Below are 22,182 nucleotides of genomic sequence, written 5' to 3' on the forward strand. Positions count from 1 at the left end.
AACTAATACAATAAAATTAATATGATATGAAAATTCAATTTTATGGTACAACCTTTTGTAATTATTATTAATTGGTTATATTTAACTAAAATTTTATTTAACAAAAATATATCAATATTGGTATCATTTTGTAAAAAATAAAATTTTATAAAATATAAAAATATAAAAATTATTAATAAATATATATATATATAATAAAAATATAATGTATAAAAACTAATTAAAAAAATATTTTTTTTTGCCTTTGGAACACATGACAAAAATACACTAATGTTCCGGTTTCAAGGGAATGCTGCAGATGCAGCCAGCGCTACACGCTGGCAAGCAAATAATTGATTTTTAATTTTTTTTTTTGATCCGACGTGGGGGTTTCTGTGCAGGAGAGAAACCCCCGATGCTGATGGCCTTAAAATCCCCAATTTGTAGGCAAACGATTGTCCTAATTCATACCATTGTCTCTAACACTATAATAAACCCCCCATGCATATAAATAACTACAAACACAAATCTATGAACCTAATTATTTACCCATCATTAAAAGAGTTCATCCAAACACACATAAAAGTACAATTACAGTTAGAACGAACACACACTATAAAATTGAATCGTATCGACAGCTCTATTTGAGGGTTTCTATAACGACTTTCTTTTTGTTTTATGCATATGTATGTATGTATGTATGTATTCACATATTGGAAAAGTTTCCACGACTCTACTATTTAGTTATGCATGAATCCAATCCCTTAAAACTCAGATTCAAAGTGTTCAAGAAATGTGGTTTAGTGACAGCAGTATCACTCGACTAGGATTACCTGTGTAAATGTGAATGGGCACATCTGGCCGGCTGGCTACTTCGTTCCGTCCTTGCGCTGGTTTTCTTGGCGAAGAGGTGGGAACTCAGCTTCATTTTTTATGTGGATTGACCTGAATTCGAACCAACTGAGGTTACCAAACTTGAGATGATAGTATGGTATAGAATTGGAAACGAGACAAGGTAGTTTTCTCTTTCTTAATTTTTTTTACCTTTCATACCTTTTTGGCGTCATCACTGCTTCCTCTTTATCCTGTTTGATGTCACGCGATGATCCCTCATCACGAGCTGTGGATGAAATCAACTCGTCTGCCAGATTTCCAATTGTGCCGAATTGGATTTTGTTCAATGCGCTTTGGTCGCTAGCTGTTTGATCCCTGTTGCTGCTGCTGCTATTGCTACTCCTATTGCCCTCTAGATGAGGAGATTGAAGGGAAGGATTCCATTTGCCCGATCCCTTGGGTCTGTGATTATCATTTTGAAAGTAGTTAGGTTTATCCTCGCCCGCAGAAGGATATCTACGAGGCTGATTGCGATTGCCACGAGCCTTATTTCTACCCCTCCCTCGTGAAGACGACTCCTGGGGAAAACGATTCTGCAACACACGGGTGGGCATGAGAAGAGAGCTCATCTAGGTAGATTAACAAAATGCAGGTGGAGGAGAAATATATTACCGAATTCCGGGAATTTGTGTGTAGATTCCGTGTCTCTTCAGAATGGCAAGTGGAATCAGCAACCGGGTGCTTACGAGACACTCCCGACTGTGAGAACGAACTCGTTTCACTTCCTTGAGATGGAATCCATTGAGGAGCAGCATCATATGAAGGGTTGTTGCTCTCAAACTGAGTGGATGCTGAAGGAGGATGATGATATGACAATGGTGAAGGGTACCCAAGGCATAGTTGACCGTACAGAAGGCTCCTAATATGGTCATCGTAATCCCCACTCAGATCAGCCAAAGGATTGAAAGATTCCGACTCTCCCCCAATGCTTTTAAAGTCCGCCTCCCAGAAATCAGGCGACGAGTTGTCTGAGAAATTAGCCTTTGCAATTGAAGAATCCGACCTGGCTTTGCTGACTGCCTGTGAATTGTCCATATACTGCTGACAATTATTGTTCACTTCCCCACACCCCGTGGTGTCCAAAGATAATGAATCCAGACCAAATTTACGATATGAATTATCAACTAAGTTATTCTGACAAGAGTCACCTTTTTCTAAGCTGCGAGTTTGAGAAGCGAAGGAAGACGATTTACAACTACGGTCCCACGACAGGATCTTGTCGTAATCGCTGCAAGCTTCAAAATCTGAGGCTCCCTTCCTCTGACTAGAATCCGATGTTGCAAGATCCTGAGAAGCAACAACTCCTCCTGAATCTGATGATGATGCTTCGAGATAGTGTTCGTGCATCAAGTATCTGTCTGTGTCATTCTTAGAATCCATCCTGACACTATCACGGTCAACATCACTGATGGATGACTTGACATGCCCATCATCCACAGAAATGAGTTCGGCGGGAGATGGTACAGATACAGACAAAGACTCTTCATTCCCAAAATCGGTCAGACATTGAATGCTGCTCGTGTTGTCACTCTGATGCCTTGTGAGAGTGTTTACAAAGAATCTACTGATCTCATCAGCCACTTTATCTCTTGGTTGTAAAAGAGTTTGACCGAGCTTGTAAGCTCCATATTTGAAAGCACTCCTGATACGGTAGAAGTTGGCTGGAATATAACAACAAACATGGTCATATTCACCATCGGAACAATTATTTACACATTCAAATAATCAATGGTATAGCATACTCAGTAAAATTAAAAGCAACCAGTTTAGGACGGTGTAAAGTCAGTCATATGGCTAAAAATGTTATAATTGTCGACAATGGTCCAAATGTGATGGAAATATAACCTGCCAGTTCAATAAAATTGACACAAATCCCATACATGGAGAACAGTCCATAGAAATTTTCCAATAGCCCACAATCTAAATGAAAAAACCAAAGGCAGGATTTCGAAGGGTTAATCATTCGTCGGCTCACAATTTCTTTCAAGTATCAGCTAACTTGGATCCAACTAGTAAAATAACTGTAAACAAGCAGTCTCTTTATACATTCTATTTATTATGAAATAGAACCAACAATGGAAAGATAGATGAATTTAAAATGCCTAAAAAAACTAACACTTGACCTGGTGTCAGTTGGACACCATCAATTACCAGAAGACTGGTGATTCAAAATAAAATAAAACAAAATACCAGTAAAAATCCTTACCCTTGGTCACACTGCGGCCAAGGTTATTATTTTCCTTCAGTGGGTCAACAATATTCAAGTATTTCGGCTGAAATAATTTTGGTGTTGCTTCAACCATCCTTGATGACGAGAACATTTCCATGCAGTTTACCATAAATTGCTCACTAAGCAACAGATTATTCCATCCACTTTCTGGCATCTCCACTGCACATCAAAAACAAAAAGAAACCAAAGAGTGGGTCCACTAAATTGTTCTAAGAAGGGATGGAGAAGTAGGAAGCGTATCAACCATCTTTATATAATTGAAGAATACTGCTTACCCACTATATCTGGAAGGGATGATTTGCAAACTGGTCCTTTCATACTAATGCAATAATTCTCCCAATCGAATTGGCTATAATAAACCAAAAATCTATACAACACCTATATAAAAATGACATAATATATTGATTCAAGTATGCTTTTGCATGTAATTTAATTTAAAGTGCATAATAACAGTAGGTACCGCCAATGGACCGGTTAGGGATGAATGGAAGAGATGGAAGATGTACAGCACAAGTGTTTCCAATGCATAAGTAGATATTAACCCATGATGCGCGCCGAGAATACGGCTCTCATAATAACACCAAGATTTAACCAGGATAATACTGCGCTTAAAGAGATGCTTTCTCCCAATAAGACGGTCAACCTGCATAGAGACATGGGAAATTTTGTAAACATCAAGCACTGCATGGAATTTCTGAAGATACATTTGAATTTACAAGCACTGAATACAGCATGATTGCAAAAGTGTTCAAAATCAATAATTCATTACTAACATCTGGCACAAAGTTTAAAAAAAGAATGCTTTACCTGCTCCAGGAAGCAAAGTGTAGCAAGGCCGCCTAGTTGATTGAAAGATATATCTATGACAGTTGTTCTCACAATGCATTTCACAATTTTAACCTCCCATTTAGAAGTAGAGACAAAATCAGTACAGGAACTTAAAAATTGGGGCAAAGACAAATTGGCTCACCAATATAAGCAAATCTTGACTTAAAAACCATGACAGCAACCAAGCAATTTGTTAAGCCGAAGCCACATCATTGAATATACATAAGCATAATTGCCATTTTGCCATTATTTCTTATCCCCCAACTCCTTGAAGGTCTTCCAATCTTGAATAAGTCATAGACATTCTAAAGAAAAGCATGCAATATTCAGGATTGGCAAAATTAGTTTCTTGTGCATCATATGGGGAGCAAGCCACTTGAAGTTTTAAGAGTCAACATATTACTAATTATCATGAATAGTAACATAATATTTACAAGCTCTGAAATTGAAAGTAACTTGAAATAGCACAGTAGTCTGCTGAGCCACTTAACAGTCAACCTATATTACATACAATCATTAAAACTATAATAATGTTTACAAGCTCTGGAATGTAAGTAACTTGAGATAGCTCAATGATTCCAAAAGGATGTCAAGTCTGAACAGGTGAATTTCGCCAGGCGTGCACTTGGTATGGGCGTTTGAAATTTAGCATATATAATGAAAATCTTGAGGCATTATAGCAAAATCATAACAAAATATGTCACCATCCTCATGTATATAACATAATGGAAAAATGAAATTTCATTAGTGAAAAAAAATAAACAGAAACTACAACTGTGTACATTCCAACTGTCAGACAGGCAGAGCTTTCGAATGAAGATTACCTCAGCATTAATAAAACGGCTCTCCATAACTCGGAACTCAGCATTTTCATTCTTCTGTTCCCCTTCTAAAACATTCCAAACACCTAGGGCCACTGATTCTTCAGGATTAAGACCTTCAAAGGCAGTCAAATCAATATCACCATCAGGTAAGTATGTCTTGAGTGGCACTGACCCATAAGGGAAAACCTGTATGAATCGAGCACAAAATACAGGCCAAAATCAAGAACAAATAACATTCACAAGCAAAAAAGTGATCATTGAGATTGTTTTGGCCACACAGCACAAGGCAAGAATGTCATATCCAGCTCCTTCGGCTAACAATTTAGGGGGCGAATTGATATATGAAACATAAATTGATAAAAACAGTTTAACTTGGGTATGGGTATGTGCATAAGAAATTGTCTAATGGAGAAAAAAAAGTGCAACTTTTCTAAAGATCCTCTTCTCAACAGTGAGGAAACCCAAAACAAGTGAACATGAGAAAGCATAGGTACTTCAAACACAAATAATGTTACTTGCTCAAACATTCAACGTGTTTTTATTGAAGTTTCCAGAAATGTCCTATTGCATTAGTTGAAACACCTCAGGATTGTCAGTTAACTTAATTCACTGGAAAAGAAAATCAAATAAGTTAAAGGTGCACCCTCAAACCAAATACAAGGAAAGTAATAGTAAGTTTTCTGGATACAAATAGGGAGAGCAATCCCAATACTACAGAAAAAACATAGCCGAAAAACGACAGAGAACAACCTATGGAGGCCAAAAGAGATGGGCAAATTTCCTATATCCTTCCATGACTAAAGACTACACTATGGCAGCAGACATATAACACAGTAAAAAGTAGAGTCACCATCAAGATCATACATACAAGATAAAACTGAAGTTTCCCTTAATTTTCCCCCACAGAATAAACCTCCATACAAAATGTATATCTATACATATATATATACATATATTAGTTCACGAGAATATTCTACCATTTTTCCTACATCAAAAGAACTAATCCAAGAAATACCCTGCAACGCGCATACAAAAATTGTCCACAGATTGAAGGGAATTTACATGAAAAAGTGAAAAGATTGATCACCTCGCAATTGAGATGGGTTTTGATGAGGCGCTGAACATAATCAATCATATCTCTTCTCTTTTCCTCCGAGTCAAGTGTAGGTCGCACGCAATTCACCACTTTCTGAGCCGCTTCTTCCGCCGCCGACAAACACTCGTCGCTTAACAACGCAAAATCAGGCGATTCCCACTCCAAACCGGAGCCCGTTCTCTGTGGAGGACTGCCGCCACCGCCCGATTTCTCCGCCCCAAGTTCGACCATCTTTGACCCACTTCTATCTTCAGATGAAAAATGAGAATGGAACAATAAAAAACCGAACAGACAGTCAATCGCAAACAAAACAATATCGATGGAGTTCCGCCGATACTTCTTTCTTCATCGCTGCTTCAACCATCGCATTAAAGAAACGCTTGGCAGTTCCCGTTTGTCGTGTCGCCACATGGAAAAAAGCACAGTGTTGCAAGAGAAACAGGAGGCGACCGAAACAGCGCGCGCACTTGCACAGTCAATAGAAAATTTCGAAAAGGATAAAAATGAGAGCGCAGCACCAATTCCAACGCAGACGACAAAGTCGAACACCAAAAAATCCCGATTCTATTCAAACCTGCCCCTCCTCCGGCTCCAAGCTCTTCCTGGAGTTAGTGACAAAGTAAATCAAACGCCTCACTTCACCTTCCCACGCTTCCTCCTCCCCCGTCCTTGCCTCACACACACATACATATGCGGGTCAGAAATCTTTACTTTCCCTTACTCCTTTGATGGAAAATGCAATAGTCATCGAGCAGTGGCAAAACTCGGCACGGTTGAGTCGAGAGGCAAAGGAAAGAAGGAAGAAACGAAGAAAGAAAGTTTATAGTGGCCACTAATGCGACGTCGTTCGGAAACTTCTTCTCTGTCTGTTGCACTTGCAGCCTTTTTTTTCCTTTTTCTTTTCCTTTTCTTTGTTTTTTCAAAAAAAGTTTTTAAATTTATTTATTTTTTAATAAATTCAATCCCACACGCTTCTCCCCATTTTTTACAATAATTAGATTTTGAGCTGAATTACGTGGATATTTTATTATTATTGCTAGAATAAACTATATTTTTTAAATTCCATTCAAAACATATTAATCAAATTTTGGCTCCGTTTACAGCTTTAGTTTGATGTTTTTAGAGAATAAAAGGTTATCAAGATATCAAAATATTGAAACAAATACTCCATCGTCTTATATAAAGAGTAATGTTTATATTTTTAAAATAGATTTTTTTTAATATTAGTATTAAAAAATAGAACACTTTTTGTGGGACGGACGAAAATAGAAAATAAAAAATAGAAAAATGAAGCTTTTTTTATGAGATGGAGGGAGTATCAATTTTTTACTAATATAATTAGTTTAACTGTAATACCCATAGTTGAATAGTGATATGAGTCGGGAATGATGAAATACCCCGAGGTTGAATAAGAAATTAAATACATTGAATAGACTTATGTCAACAATGTGCACATTGTTTTTCGAAAGTTCTACTACTTATTCTAAAGTAATTTGAGGGTGAGTGACCTTGTGAAGTTTCCAAAGATGCTCGTGAGTGAAGACAAAAGTGTACTGAAATGATTCGTATTGACCTATGGAGCCAGTCTACGATCCCGACATGCTCGATTTTGCGTGACTTGCAGGCCTGGATGTCACGTTAAATCAAAGCAATATCAACAAAATTACTTGTGAAAGAAGGAATTTACTTTTGATGTTATTGTTTTCATTACTTCCATATTACGTTAATTTTTATTTGATAAATGTTGATAATAGAGTTATTGGTGAGGTACTTAATTTATTAAAGTGCCATAGTTGTGGTGTTGTTAGTGCTCAAATATTGAATCAAATTGATTTTACAAATTTTAGTAGGGATTTTTGTATTAGAGTTAATTTGGTTGTTAGTGTAAATGAATAAGCTTAATATAGAAAATATAACATTGAAAACTAATAGCAAAAAAATAAAAAATAAAAACACTAAAAATCATAAAGCAAGACAAAAAATATAACTTAAACACTAATAGCAAACAATAATAAAATAAAATAACACTAAAATCATATATCAAGGCTACAATACTTCATATTTAACTAGGGTGGCTTAATAATATTGGATAATCGATTAATTATTTAATTAATAGAAAATTAAATTTGCAATTTCTATAATTGATTAATTGGTGAGTAAAAGTACAAATATCAAATTATCAAATTAATTGGATTAAATATTCTTATTATATATAATTTATATGATGTTTTATTAATAGTTCTAAGTTTATATGTTTCGAGACAAATCAAACTTTGAAATTCAAAGTCAAATACATATATATGACTCAAGTTACAAGATTAAATATACTTATAATTTATATATATATATATATATATTGGATATGAAATTTTATTAGTATTTCTAATTTTATATGTTTTTAGAAAAATCAAACTGTGAAGCTCGAGTTAAACGCACATGTATATTGTTCATATTGCAAGATTATCTTGATAAAATTCTATCGATAGATCTATCAATTATAAATTCAAACAGAAAGTTTAAAATTACTATAAATTATGATCTTCTCAAACGAAAGATTTGAAATTAATATATATTACAATCATTTCAAATAAAAAGTTTGAAATTAGGGTAAATTATGTTCATCGTAGACGAAGCCAATTTATATTTCAATTGGGCTAAACGATGGTCAAGTTTATTATTCTGTTTTATTCTTGTAAATTATTATGTCCACTAACATAAATGCTAGTAATACATCCTCCTTAGTCTCCAAGCATAGCGTACAACATTTTGTGACACTTCACTTATTATGCTCTTTCCATGTTGTGACTGAATAGCGGAGAAAATTGCAGAAAATATTTTTCATGTATATTTTATTTTTATTTTTATCTTGTATTTATCTCTCCGACAAAATATATCCTACATGTTTACAAAAAGTCGTCATTTCTATCATTTGGCCACGCGTGACATTCACCCCACGCGTCAGCTGCGCGTGGCAAAATGATAGAAATAACGATTTTTGTAAACATATGAGATATATTTTGCCAACAAGATAAATATAGGACGAAAAATACAACACCCTCAACATAAATTCCCAATTGTATAAACTCATTACCAGTGAAAAGTTGGACAACATTAATGAGAACATCCTTCCTCATGAGCAAAATGTCAAAACCTGCAATTTTTTTCCATAATAAGAGTTAACTGTGTTGTTGGATAAAATGGATGTAAAATTAAATTTAGTTTTGTTATAAATTTATCCCAAAATTGTTAGGTTTCTTCGATTCATTCTCGTAAATACAAAATTATACGAGTTACTCACTCCCAAAAAAAAATAACAGTGTCGCAGAATTATTTTTAGCATATATGACCCGATATTTTAATGCATTGTCGCAGAATTGTTACCGCACTGGATTCACGGAAGTCCGCAGCAATTTATTGCGGTTTTCCGCGGCTGTTGTGACAAGCAATTGCGATTAATTTTCGACGAATTGTTGCAGAAGACCCCAACCGGTTATTGAGGTCTTTCGCAAAAATGTTAGAGCATTATTAATACTACATTGTTATAGCCTTCTACGACAAATATTAGAATCAAATTTTTTTTTTTTTTTGAATTAATTTTATTTTAAAATAATAAAATTGAATATTTATATAGTTTTGTTTTCATTATAAAATTAAGTTTAATTATATTTTTAAAATAATAAAATAAAGTACAGTTATATTTAAATTAATTTTACATATCAAACAAAAATACATCAATGTAAAAAAAAAAAAAAAAAAAAAAAGGAAAAGTAAAAGTAAACAAAAATTTTAATAATACTGCAAGGATAGAGTATAATATTATCATCATTATTATCTTTATATTCATCACCATCTTCTTCGTTGTCATAATATTGTTAACTTCTATTCACTTCATCAGTCCGACTCCCACTTTTATCAGTATACATTTGATAATGATCAAATGGACTAGCCAATTCCGATAAAATATGACTATGATTTGTTAGGAATGTAGTTATTAAACTTATGAAAACCAGAATTTGTAGAAAGAAGTTTATTTCATCATCTAAAAAATAATATATATTTCCTCCGTCTATCTTAATTGATATATATCAATTTTTTAATTTTTGTTTGTCATCGTAACTATTGATTCTTTTCTAATTATGGTAAACTTACTAGATTAAAATATAGTTAACAAATATAAATAAACATAATTAACTATATAATATATAATATTATACATAATATAATATAAGACCCACTCAAAATCCTTTTATTTTTATCTCGCTCTTCAAAAAATAAATATTTTTATTTGCATTTAAAACACTACCTTTTTTATAAAATTATTTTTACTATAATCTTTCGAGTGTGGCCAATGTTGTGACAGATTAGGATTAATAATCGAATAATAAATAGAAAACGTAAAGAAAACACAGATTTACGTGGTTCACAAAAAACGAGTTGGCTACCTTCACGGACAGAAACGGAAAACAAATTTTATTGCAAGATTTAAGCCACTTGGCCACATGGCCTGGCCGTATGGCAACCTGTTAGAATGAGAATACATGTTTATTTATAACATAAGTTTATGCCAATAATATCTAAATCTAGCATATAATATCTAATATCCAAATTATATCTCTAGAATATAATACATAATATCCAAATCATATGTATATCCACAAATCTCTACCTTGACTTGAATCTCACTTCCATATGCATCATTAATGTCAGATGAACAGACTCTCCATTCTGCCTCATATTTGCTCCTTCTTGGACAACTATCATCATTACAATGCCAGATGAACAAGTGGCAAACTAGCTTCAAGGCATATAAAAAAATCTCCACCTTGACTTGAATCCCACTTCCAGATATATCATTACAATGTCAGATGAACAAGTTGCAAACTAGTTTCAACTCATCTCCACATTGATTTGAATCTCACTTCCAGATGCATCATTACAATGCCATAGGAACAAGTGGCAAACTAGCTTCAAGGCATCTCCACCTTTACTTGAATCCCACTTCTAGATGCATCATTACAATGTCAGATAAACAAGTGGCAAACTAGCTTCAAGGTATCTGCACTTTGATTTGAATCCCACTTTCAGATACATCATTACGATGCCAGATGAACAAGTAATTTTTCAAATTTAATCAATTTCGGACGTGTATTTTTTTTTTTCGAGCGTAGCCTAAATCTCGCCTTAATAACTCACTAATTTTATTTACAAATAAATTATGAATCTCAGGTTCATATTAAGGTTCCCACTAAGAAAAATATTGTTGAAATTTAATAGTTATAATTCAATAATAAAATAGTTAATAAAATGAATTCAATATTAGATATACTTTAATTATTTTGGGACAATGTGTTTCTTTTGCTATGAAGAATTTGCTTCATAAAAATTCATACTCTATGAAAATTTGATCGAAATATATTCTCTATGTTTTCAATCAAATCTAGAATCAAACCATAAAGGGTGTATTTGTTTTGTGAGGTAAATTATTTTTTTGTCCCGACTCCTTTATTATTTTATAACTTTAAAGAGACTATGTTTTAAAATAATCCTGTAAGTAAATTTTTTTTGCTAAAATGGTCCTCCGGTGCCGAACTTGCCACACTGGCCTACCGTTGCTTACATGGTATTGATGTGGCTTACATATCATCGCCACGTAGATGTTACATCAGCTACATATGGATTTGTTTTTTTTTTTTTTTTTTATCTAACAAAATGTCTTGGTAAACTGTTTTTTAGTCTCATATCTCTGACCTCATTTATCATTTTAGGATTTTAAATAGGCCATACCTTAAGATAGTTCCGCAAGTAAAATTTTTTCGCTAAAATAGTCCTCCGATGTGTCATTGACGTGACGATAACATGTCAGCCATGTCAGCAACGACGGACCAGCATGGCGAATCCGGCACCGGAGGGCCATTTTAATGAAAATATTTTACTTACGGAACTATTTTCAAATATGTTCCATTTAAAGTCCTAAAATAGTAAGGGGGTCAAATATGGAACTAAAAATAGTTTACCCTAAATAATTTTTAAAAACACATACATTTTTCTTTGGTTCTTCCTTTTGCGATCTTCTTTTTCTTATTTTTTTCTGCATCACGGTATGAATGTTATAATAGATTAGTAGAAACTAAAAAGAATATATAACAATAAAAATAATAGAATCAATATAATACGATAGTTAATTTATGCATAAGTTTAAAATTTTTAAAATTAAACAAAAAAAATTTATTGTAAGAAATAGACTATGTATATTAATAGAAAACGCAAGCCCATTGGAAAAATATGAGAAATAATAGTGAATTATGTTGCAAATAAAATATAAAAGATATGGAAAATTTTAATATAAAAAACCTTTTAAGATATATATAATAAAAATTACAGGTCAACCAAATAAAAGAAGAAAGTCTACTATGATCAAATTGTATATAAGAATTCTTTCAAAAATGCATGTAAACACGCCCCAATTACCATTGTATCAATCGACGAAAATTATAACTTAAGAAAAATTAAGATCAAGATTACGAACTAAAAGATATGTCACATTATGTAAAATTTTGGTCAAATTACAAATATTTTATCGCAAATCTTACTGTTGGATTGAAAGATCAACGAATCACGAACACTCCTAGAAAATTTCAGCTTGATCAGTCGGTTAACAAAACATCGATATTTTTATGTATCAAACAATCAAATAAAATATACTAGTATAAATAAATAAAAAGAAATACAATTTTTTAAAAAATAAAACCAAAAATTTTAAAATCGAATAATTTATAGAATTAAAAGTAAGTATATGTAGATATGCAAAGCCCTAATTTTATCCATATTTTTGTTATTTTTTATCTCAATAAATTTGAATTTTGTTAAATTATTTGTTATTCTAAAAATTACTATTTAAAAAATAAAATAAAACTCCAAAATTTCGTAAGTGCATGAATTAACACGTCTTGTCATATATATATATATACTAACTTGTAACATGTACTATGCATTGGTTATTTTTATATTAAATTATAGACTATTGATTTAATATTTTTTATAAATAATACTTATAATTTTTTTATATATAAAATATATTATCGAATCAAATCACTTTAAAAGCTAACATAAACAATAAAATTTTAAAACAAAATTAATTTTGTAGAAAATAAGAATTAAAAAAATTGATAATTAAAAAAATACATACACAACAATAATAAAACTACTACAAAAATAAAATAAAATTTTTATATGTTAAAATTTACCATAATTTTTTTTATGAATTTTCTATATATTTTTCAAATAAAAAAAAATTGAAATTCGAATATAATCTACAAATTTAAAAAATATATTATAATATTATATTCAAAATCAAATCACTTTTAAAAAACTGCATATATATATATATAAATTGATTAGCAAAAAAGCAAAAAAATAATAAAAAAAAATATATACACAATCAAAATAGACGTACCAAAATAAAAATAAAACTTATATTATAATATATATTCCAACCAAAATATTTAAAAATTGAATGTAATTTACAAATAAAAAAACAAATATTATAATATAATACTCGAAACTAAAGTAAATTAAAAAGACGATATAAAAAATATATAATGAAAAATCATTTATTCCTTAAAAAATTCTTAAGATAAAAGAAAAAAATTGCGGGCCATCCAAATCAAATTAAAGTGGAAATTTCATTATAATCAAATTAAATATAAGAGTAAATCAAGAATGCATATAAACATGCTAAATCACCACTCAATCAACAAATGAAGACCACAAATTTAAGATAAACTGAGATCTAGAAAACAAATCTAAAAAAATCTTTCACGTTTCGTAAATTTTTGATCGAATTATAGATATCGAATAAAAAATTTCACTGTTGGATTGAAAACACAACAAAATACGAATACATTCTGATAATTTCAGTTTGATCCGACAGTTAATGAAGCGGTAATCGTCATTTTTCCAAACATGCAGTGTTAGGCGAAAATCTCATTATACTTTTTGTTGCAGATGATTTTGGCTTGATTATTTGGCTTAATGTCTCAAATATATATATATAGAGATACATAATTTTATCAATATTTTTATTATTTATTATCTCAAGAAATCATAATCTTATTTATTTGTTATTCTAACAAATTTTAATTAATTATCTAAATTTAATATTTAAAAAATTAAAATAATATTTCAAAAAAATATGCGAGTGAGCGCACGAATTAAAACGCCTTTGTCATATGTATATTATTATAATATAATATGATATAAGATATGCATATTTATTTTCATTATAAAAAATTATAGATATGTTTAACTAAAATACATAAATATCATACATGTATACTTGCATCTTTAGCCATCATAAAATAAAAAAGTTATTATTTCTCCGACATTTATCAATATAAAATAATATAATAAATTAAATAATATTTATTTATTTATTTCTCCAAAGTTATTCCTATGATTTTATAGATATGGGTTTGTTTAAAATATTAATGGATAATCAGAGATATAGGGCGTGTTTGGCGATTAGCTGATAGCTGTTAGCTGATTCAATTAGCTGTTAGCTGATTCAATTAGCTAGTTTGACTAGCTGATTCGATTAGCTGTTTGTATTAAAATGTTTGGTAAAAAAATTGTTTGATATTAGCTATTGATACGTAAAATGACAATCGAGGACATTTCTATTTTATTTTTATTTTTAATATATACAATTATATTCTTTTGAGTTTAGAATGTTTAAAATTTTTTGTTATTAATTATTGAAAATTGTAAAAGTGTTATAAAAGTATTTATTTTTATTACAATTAAATTTAAAAAATAATATATTTTTATTAAAATATATAAATAATTTTTTCTATTGAAAATGCTGTAAAATATAAATTAATAAATTTTTTGTGTATATATTTATTAGGTTAGTTATCGATTAGTTCATTAAATTTATAATTTTTAATAAAGTTAATTTATTTAATTTATTTTTAGCATAAAATTTATATAATGTAATTTTAATATAAAAAGAAATTATTAATATTTATATTTTTTATTTTATGTTGATTTTAATAAATTTATATATTTTACAATTAAAATAATTTTTATATAAAAATTAATTATTTTAAATTTATAAAAGTAAAACTATAATATAATAAAATATTCTAATATAATTAATAAATAATCAAAATATATTTATTTGTGTAAAATGCATAAGAAATTTTTAAGGGCATATAAGGAGTAAATTTTTTTTTTACAAAAAAACTATTTCAAAACACTGGGTAAGTTAGCTTTTCAGAAATTAGCTTTTTTGGTCCAAAAAGCTATTTCAAAAAGCTAATTTACCAAACACCTAAATTAGCTTTTTGACTGGTCAAACAGCTAAAAGCTGTTCAATAAGCTAAAAGCTCTTCAAAACGCTATTTGCCAATCACCGCCTTACAACCATCAAGTAAAAAATCATTCGAGGAAGAAGTTTGACCATGCAAGCCACATAGTCGTCGATAACATATTTTCCATAAAATATAATCATTTTACCTATAAATATGTTATACATGCATACATCCATTTCTCCACACTTAATATCGCACCAGGTTCGATCAATCTTCTTCTTCCCCGATCGTGTCTTCTTCATCATTCTCATTCTCAACTCCTTCCAAATATATTTATATATCTCTCTCCACCGCCTCCAATGCCTAAAGCATAGGATCATCTTTGATCGGAATCGATGACAGTGCATTCAAGTTCCAAAGCGGGAAAGTAGTTTTAATCGTCTTTGCTGCCGTCGTTTGCGCCTTCCTCATAATCTTTGCAATTATCAGCTTCTATAGGCGTTGGAGACACCGTTTCAGGACCCCAAATCTGCCGTCCATTTCCCGCCTGAGCCGGAGCTGCGTAGAGGACTCGAACTCGCGGTGATTGAGAGTATTTGCGGCCAGTTCCATGAAGTTGAATGTTGCATTTGTCTCGAAGCATTTTGGGTGAGCAATATTAGAGTGAAAATGCTTCCTGTGTTGCGGACACTGCATTCACTCGGATTGCATGGATATATGGCTATCGACTCGGTCGAATTGCCCACTATGTCCTACTTCGCTTCAAGTTGGCAACACCAGCTGAACAAGTTTTTTTTTTCTTTTTATTTGTTTCAAGAATACGACATGTTTTTATTTGTAATAGTAATTAACAATTTTAAACACAATTAGAGTTTCTTCGATTTTAATTTAATTTTTGTTTTAGTTTAGAAAGTATTTTATGTCAAATTTTGTAAGAGAAAATATTGTAGTATTTTTATTAACAAGACTTGAGCTGAATAACAGTAGTATCTTTTAATTGAAGCAAAAGGTTAAAAAATATATTATGATGTATTTAACTAATATATACTGTAGATATTTATTTGATTAAAATTGAAAATGTATTTTAATAATTACTTTATTTTCGGATTTTGGAATATATTCATTGCATATATTCAATATTTTGTAACATATTTGCATTCAGAGATGAAAAAATTACATATCAAATATCATGCCTATTGTATAAAAAAATATCTAAAAAATATCAACATTTGGTATACTGTATCAATTTTTTTTTTTTTTTTTTATGATATCGGTATAGAGTTTTGGCAATTTTAGTATTTTCAATATTTTAATATATATATAAAATATCGTATAATGTTTTGATATCTTGATATTTGGTATATATCAATAATGGAGCATAAGACAATATATACCGATAATATATGGCAATTCAGTTTTATGATACGATATGCATAGTATCTCTTACAAAGAATTTTTGATACTCTGATTTTTCGATACCTTATCAGCATAGTAAAGTAGCATATAAAAAATTTCGGTACGATATATGTGTGCAGTATAAATTTTAGTGAAAATTATGGTATATACTGATGAACAACTCGATTGGATTCAAGTATGTTTCAATTTATTTATAAACAATTATTTGCATTCAAATTACAAATATTCATTAAGTTTATTTGCATTACAATTTATTGATTCAAATTTTGTGAACTATTAAATCTAAATTAACTTTGATGATTGTTTATGTTTATTAACTAAATTAATAATTATTTTAAAATATAAATATAAATATATTTATATTTGTCTAGTAATTTTAAATTTCAAATAGAAATAAAATTAATACTAATATATAAGAAAGAAGATGCATGATCTCATGCATTTTTAATAAATATAGGGATTGGATCAGGTACCGAACTACACTAGGGCTCGGGGGTCAATTACCCCCAAGCAAAATTTTTTTATGATTTTTTTAGTATTAAAAATATTAATTTTTATGTATTTATATACAATTTGCCCTTCCAAAAAAAAAAAATTATCTAAATTATAACATTTTGCCCCCCGAAATTTAGATGGTAGTTTCGTCACTGAATTGAATCATAAGCTGATATGCATATAAATTCAGCGTATGTTGAATTTAGTTTTAACCATTAGTTTAAAATCTAATTATTTTAATTAGATAAATAATTTAATAATCAAGTGTGAGGATTAAATTCAGTCATACTGAATTTATTTATTGAGCACATCATCCATTCAGATAAATATATATATTGCAAATTTTTCTTAAAGACAAATATTAATCTATTTAGAAAATATAGAATAATCGAATTTGCTAACTTTTATAATCTATTTAACTTTTAGTCGTCGTATTGAGGACAAAAAAATGATCAGAAATGCAAAGGGGGAGGCTTATATATATATATATATATATATATACATATTGCATCTTGGTTTGCGAAAATTGATATATTTTTCTCCAAAATTCATAACAAATATTAGTTTTAGTATTCTCTCTGTTTCAAATAAGGTGCAACATTTGCTTTTGGTGCGGGTTTTTAGGTGGGTCATATTAGGTAGGATAATTTAGAAATTAGGTGATGTGATGGAGAGAAAAATATATATTTTATTATTTTATTTGGATGATGCGAGGGGTAGAGATTATGTATAATTAATTATTTCCTATTTTGAAAATATTGCATGGTGTTGGGACATACCAAAAATGAAATGTTGCTGGGTGATTGAGACGGGGGGAGTACATATCAAGTTAAATTTTCAATAAAAAATTATTTGAACTAAATAAGGCAGCTAGCAAGCATATTCATCGTTCAAGGAATTGTTACGAGTAAATACTACACCATCATCGCCAGCAGATCTCCACTTCAATTGATATTTTTTCACGAAAAGATTCTAGGCATAATTTTTATGTTTGATGAACATATGCGTATACTTTGCACATATGACTGAATTTGTTTACAATTCTAATATATATATATAGTGCAAATTTTCTTTAAAGACAAATATTAATTTATTTAGGAAATCTAGAATCATTAAATTTGCTAACTTTTATACTTTATTTAACTTTTAGCCGTCACATTGAGGACAAAAAATGGCCAGAAATGCAAAAGGGCAGACTCGTATATATATACACATTGCACCTTGGTTTGCGAATGTTCGCATATTTTTTTCCAAAATTCATAACAAACATTAGTTATATTGTATATACAACTTAAACCGGAAATTTTCAACAAAAAAATGGTTTCAGACTAAATACAAGCAATCTTTATTACTTTTTCATCAGTTTTGGTTTATTTTACTATATATATATATCCTATCTCTTTTATCCTTCAAGGAATTGTAACGAATAAATACTACACCATCATCACCAGCAGATTCTAGGCATGATTTCTATGTTTGATGAGTATATGTGTGTACTCTGCACAAGAAAATATAAGAATTTTACCAGGAGTTTTACCTTATTTACACCACAGTCGATAATCTTTTACTCATGTTGCATACCCTAAAAATATGCATTTTACCGTCCTCGGCTCCAGCTTACCATCATTCACATGAGCGTATGCAGGGCATCCAAATATTCTTATATTAGAGTAATTAGAGGGTTTACCAGACCATACCTCTTGAGGTGTCTTTAAATCAATTGCAGTTAATGATGAAGATCTATTAACCAGATAGCTAGCAGTGTTAACTCATTCAGCCCAAAATTGTTTAGATAAGTCAGCAAATATGCGCATACACTTAGCACGCGTCGTGAGGGTTTGGTTCATACGTTCTGCAACCCCATTTTGTTGTGGTATGTGTCGTACGGTGCGGTGCCTCTCTTGCAGAAATTATCAAATAAAGCGTTGCAAAACTCCAATTCACTATCAGTTTTTAGAGTCTTGATCTGTTTACTGTCCGTTTTTCAACCATGATCTTCCACTCTTTGAATTTCTCAAACACCTCAATTTTAGTTTTCAGAAAGTATAACCAGACTTTTCTTAAATAATCATTTATGAAAGTGACAAAGTAAGAACAACCTCCCTGTGATTTCACCAGAGAGGGACCTCATAAATCTGAATGAAAATACTACATAATTTCTTTGGAAGTGTGATGATCGGTACTAAACCTCATCTTGAGTTGCTTCCCTTTTACACAAACCTCACAAAATTGAATTTTACATGTCACATCCCCACCAAGTAAACCCTACTTGCTCAGTACAGACAACCCTTGCTTACTCATGCGACCTAATCGACAGTGCCACAGATATGTCTTGTCATCATGTTTATCCAAGGACTGGGATACCGCCACCGTTCCCATCACTAAATTGCTCTGTAAAAAAGTAAATTTCATATTGCAGTTTTCCCTTCATCAACACCAGAGCACCTTTCAAGACTTTCACCCACTCACCTTCACCATGATATTTTAAATCATTCTTAGCTTATTTGTGGCTGACGTCGAATTTTTAAGTGTGATATATGTTTGTCTTTGTGTTTCTGAGTGTTCAAGCATGCGATAGAATTCTTTTGTAATAGTGTTCGCTATGTTTTACTTGGTGGTGTCATGAAATGTATAAACTTTGTGATTATTTTTAAGGTGGAATTCACATGTCATCTATTTTTGCGTTAAGTTATCCATTTTTTTGAATGAGCTGTTAGTTTCTGCAAGACTAATATTTGCTCATTAGTACAAAGTTTATTAACGTTTGTTATGAGTATAGGTGAATCTTCTCGGACAATCCTCATGTGACCCGACAAGGCCCAATGGGTCACTTGGTTGTAATGCATCTCTATGGGAGCAATCTTCGGTGAATGACATGACCAAATTGATAGAGAATGTTGAAATTTGGTCCAAACCCTGCCAGCAACCCAAACCTTTTAAACCCGGATCCGATCCGAAATACTTTTGACTCAGATCCGCTCTATATAAAAACCTTTCCTTGTTCTATCGATCATTCCCTGTATGCAATGTTCTAGGTTGAAGGTTTTTTCTCCTTCATCCGTTGTCAACCGCTCCTCTCTTCAACTCCCCTGGTAAGTCTCTTTCTTAGATAGTCTGACTGTTCCGAGGTTTTTTGGTGGGTAGATTAGAATTTAGGTTTTCGGTTGTTCGTCGATCCGTAGGTTTGGAATTTGTTTGGAGGTCGTTGAGTTAATTTCTAAGTAAAATCATTAGGTTGTAGATTAATCCTACAAAATAGCTTTCCCAGTCGTTCTTGTTGAGTCACCAGAAGTCGTTCAATTTTCGGAGTTACTGTTGTCCGCCGCCCTTGTCTGCTGGAAGGTGTCATCGAAGCAAAATTGAGCTCAACGTGTGGGAAGTCTCAAACTCAATTGAAACAGAGAGTGAGTGTTCAATTTAATCACCCTGTTTTCTTATACTTATATTATTTTTAAATTTTGTTAGTGACGGATAGTATAAAAAAGACTAAAATAATATATATCCTATAAAATACATATACCTTAAAAAATTTTGGCTACATAAAATTACATTAATACCCTTTATCCAATAATCTATTTTCTTTCTCACCATTTTCCAAAAAACTATATTAATATAATTATTTATTTTGTTATAAATATTTCATTCAACATTATTAACTTTATTAATTCTATTATATAACAATACAAGTAGAATTTATTTTATTATTATAGTACAATAAAATTAATGATAGAAACTTTTCTTAATTATTTTTTATTTTTAAAAAACTTATTTTATTATATGAAAAGTAAATCTTTGTTTTATTGGATAGATTCTTTTCGGTCATTAAGTTTTTTTATTCACTATTATTGAAATAATACAAAATAAAAGTAATTAATACATATGAACATTCACTCTTATTTATTTATTTTACTCCTTCGTGACCGTATTATTGAAATAATAATCAATTAGCATAGTAAAAAAATAAAATACTTTACTATTTGTGTAAAGAATACTACTAATATATCTTGGAATGCAATTGTACTAATAATGATATAAGTTCTGTATTTTCTGAAATTAATTATACTCCCTTCGTCTTATTTATCATGCATACCTTTCTATTTTCATTAGTTCCACTTATTTTGTCATTTTGAAAAAAAAAATTATACACTTTAATCTTATTTTAAATATTTTACTTTTATTTTTTTTAATTTTAATTAAACTAATTAATTATTTAATCTTTATTTATAATTAATTATATTATACAATAATTATTTTTACTAATACATTTTTAATTATTTACTAATCATAACTCTCCTAAATTCTTGTGTCTATAATAAAGAAGACATAATAGCGGCGTAGCGCAACAAACGAGCTACTAGTGTATATATATATATATATATATTACAAATATTGTTAGTATTTTGTAAGAAAATATATAGAGGAGAACATATGATTAATATCAATTAAACACACTTTAGTAAAATAATCTACATTATCTAGACAACAATATGCGGAAATATCATTAATATCCAATTAGCAATTGATGTAAATAGAAGTAATATATATATTTATAATGGGATAAACAATTATAAATATTGAATATACGTGGAAAGGTGAATATATCCTAATGGCGAAGATCTTTGACCAGTTACAAGTTCCATTTTTTATTTGTTGTAATCCTTGGTATTCAATCCTCTCTTTAAAGAATAAAATAATGGTTAAAACGAAGGAAAATTAGACAAGCTTGATTTCAATAGTTCCAAAGTCTCTTAATACGAATGATATACATTAATTCGTTTTGTCCACTATCGTTTCAGAAACTCATTTCCTGTTTACGATTTACATAGTACCTTTGGTCACCTACAATACCTATATAATTCGTGTTTTCGGGTCCGTGTCGGTTGAGCCATAGGGTAACAAAAAAGCTGTCAATCCGAACCCGTCCCGAACTCAAAATTTGGCCTGAAACCCTAAACCCAAACACGACACGAATTCTTGCAAGTCGGGTTTAGGTTGACTAAGTTCACGTCACCCGAAATCCGAACAAATCGAACACGAATCCGACATGAAACAAACCAAAAAACTTTAAAAAAATTAAATTAACCTAAAAAATTCATTTTTATTTTAATT

General features: G+C 30.5%; 1 protein-coding gene across 5 annotated transcripts; it reads right to left on the reverse strand.

Moving 5' to 3' along the window:
- Positions 1-508: 508 nt before the first annotated feature.
- LOC127253732 (uncharacterized) lies at positions 509-6,713 on the reverse strand. 5 transcript variants are annotated; one of them, XM_051278465.1, is made up of 10 exons: positions 6,189-6,713; positions 5,843-6,099; positions 4,756-4,941; positions 3,911-4,003; positions 3,564-3,746; positions 3,379-3,481; positions 3,080-3,262; positions 1,486-2,534; positions 1,024-1,406; positions 509-924 (listed from the first exon to the last, which is right to left on the reverse strand). In XM_051278465.1, the coding sequence occupies exons 2-10, from the start codon at positions 6,080-6,082 to the stop codon at positions 849-851; spliced, it is 2,496 nt and encodes an 831-aa protein (XP_051134422.1). In that variant the 5' UTR covers positions 6,083-6,099; positions 6,189-6,713; the 3' UTR covers positions 509-848. The 5 variants fall into 5 exon arrangements, with proteins under 5 accessions (XP_051134422.1, XP_051134423.1, XP_051134421.1 ...); XM_051278466.1 differs by having other exon boundaries at positions 1,033-1,406; positions 5,843-6,712; XM_051278464.1 differs by having other exon boundaries at positions 5,843-6,712.
- Between the last annotated feature and the right edge of the window lie 15,469 nt (positions 6,714-22,182).

The sequence above is a fragment of the Andrographis paniculata genome, unplaced genomic scaffold (genome assembly GCF_009805555.1).
Source record: "Andrographis paniculata isolate CXL003 unplaced genomic scaffold, ASM980555v1 Contig51END, whole genome shotgun sequence".
Classification (NCBI taxonomy): domain Eukaryota; kingdom Viridiplantae; phylum Streptophyta; class Magnoliopsida; order Lamiales; family Acanthaceae; genus Andrographis; species Andrographis paniculata.

Coding starts and splice junctions, on each gene's coding strand:
- LOC127253732 (XM_051278465.1), bottom strand. CDS start 6,082: ATGGTCGAACTTGGGGCGGAGAAATCGGGCGGTGGCGGCAGTCCTCCA. Junction 3,747..3,910: donor CACTTTGCTTCCTGGAGCAG/GTAAAGCATTCT, acceptor GTCTCTATGCAG/GTTGACCGTCTTATTGGGAG. Junction 3,482..3,563: donor CCCTAACCGGTCCATTGGCG/GTACCTACTGTT, acceptor ATTTTTATATAG/GTGTTGTATAGATTTTTGGT.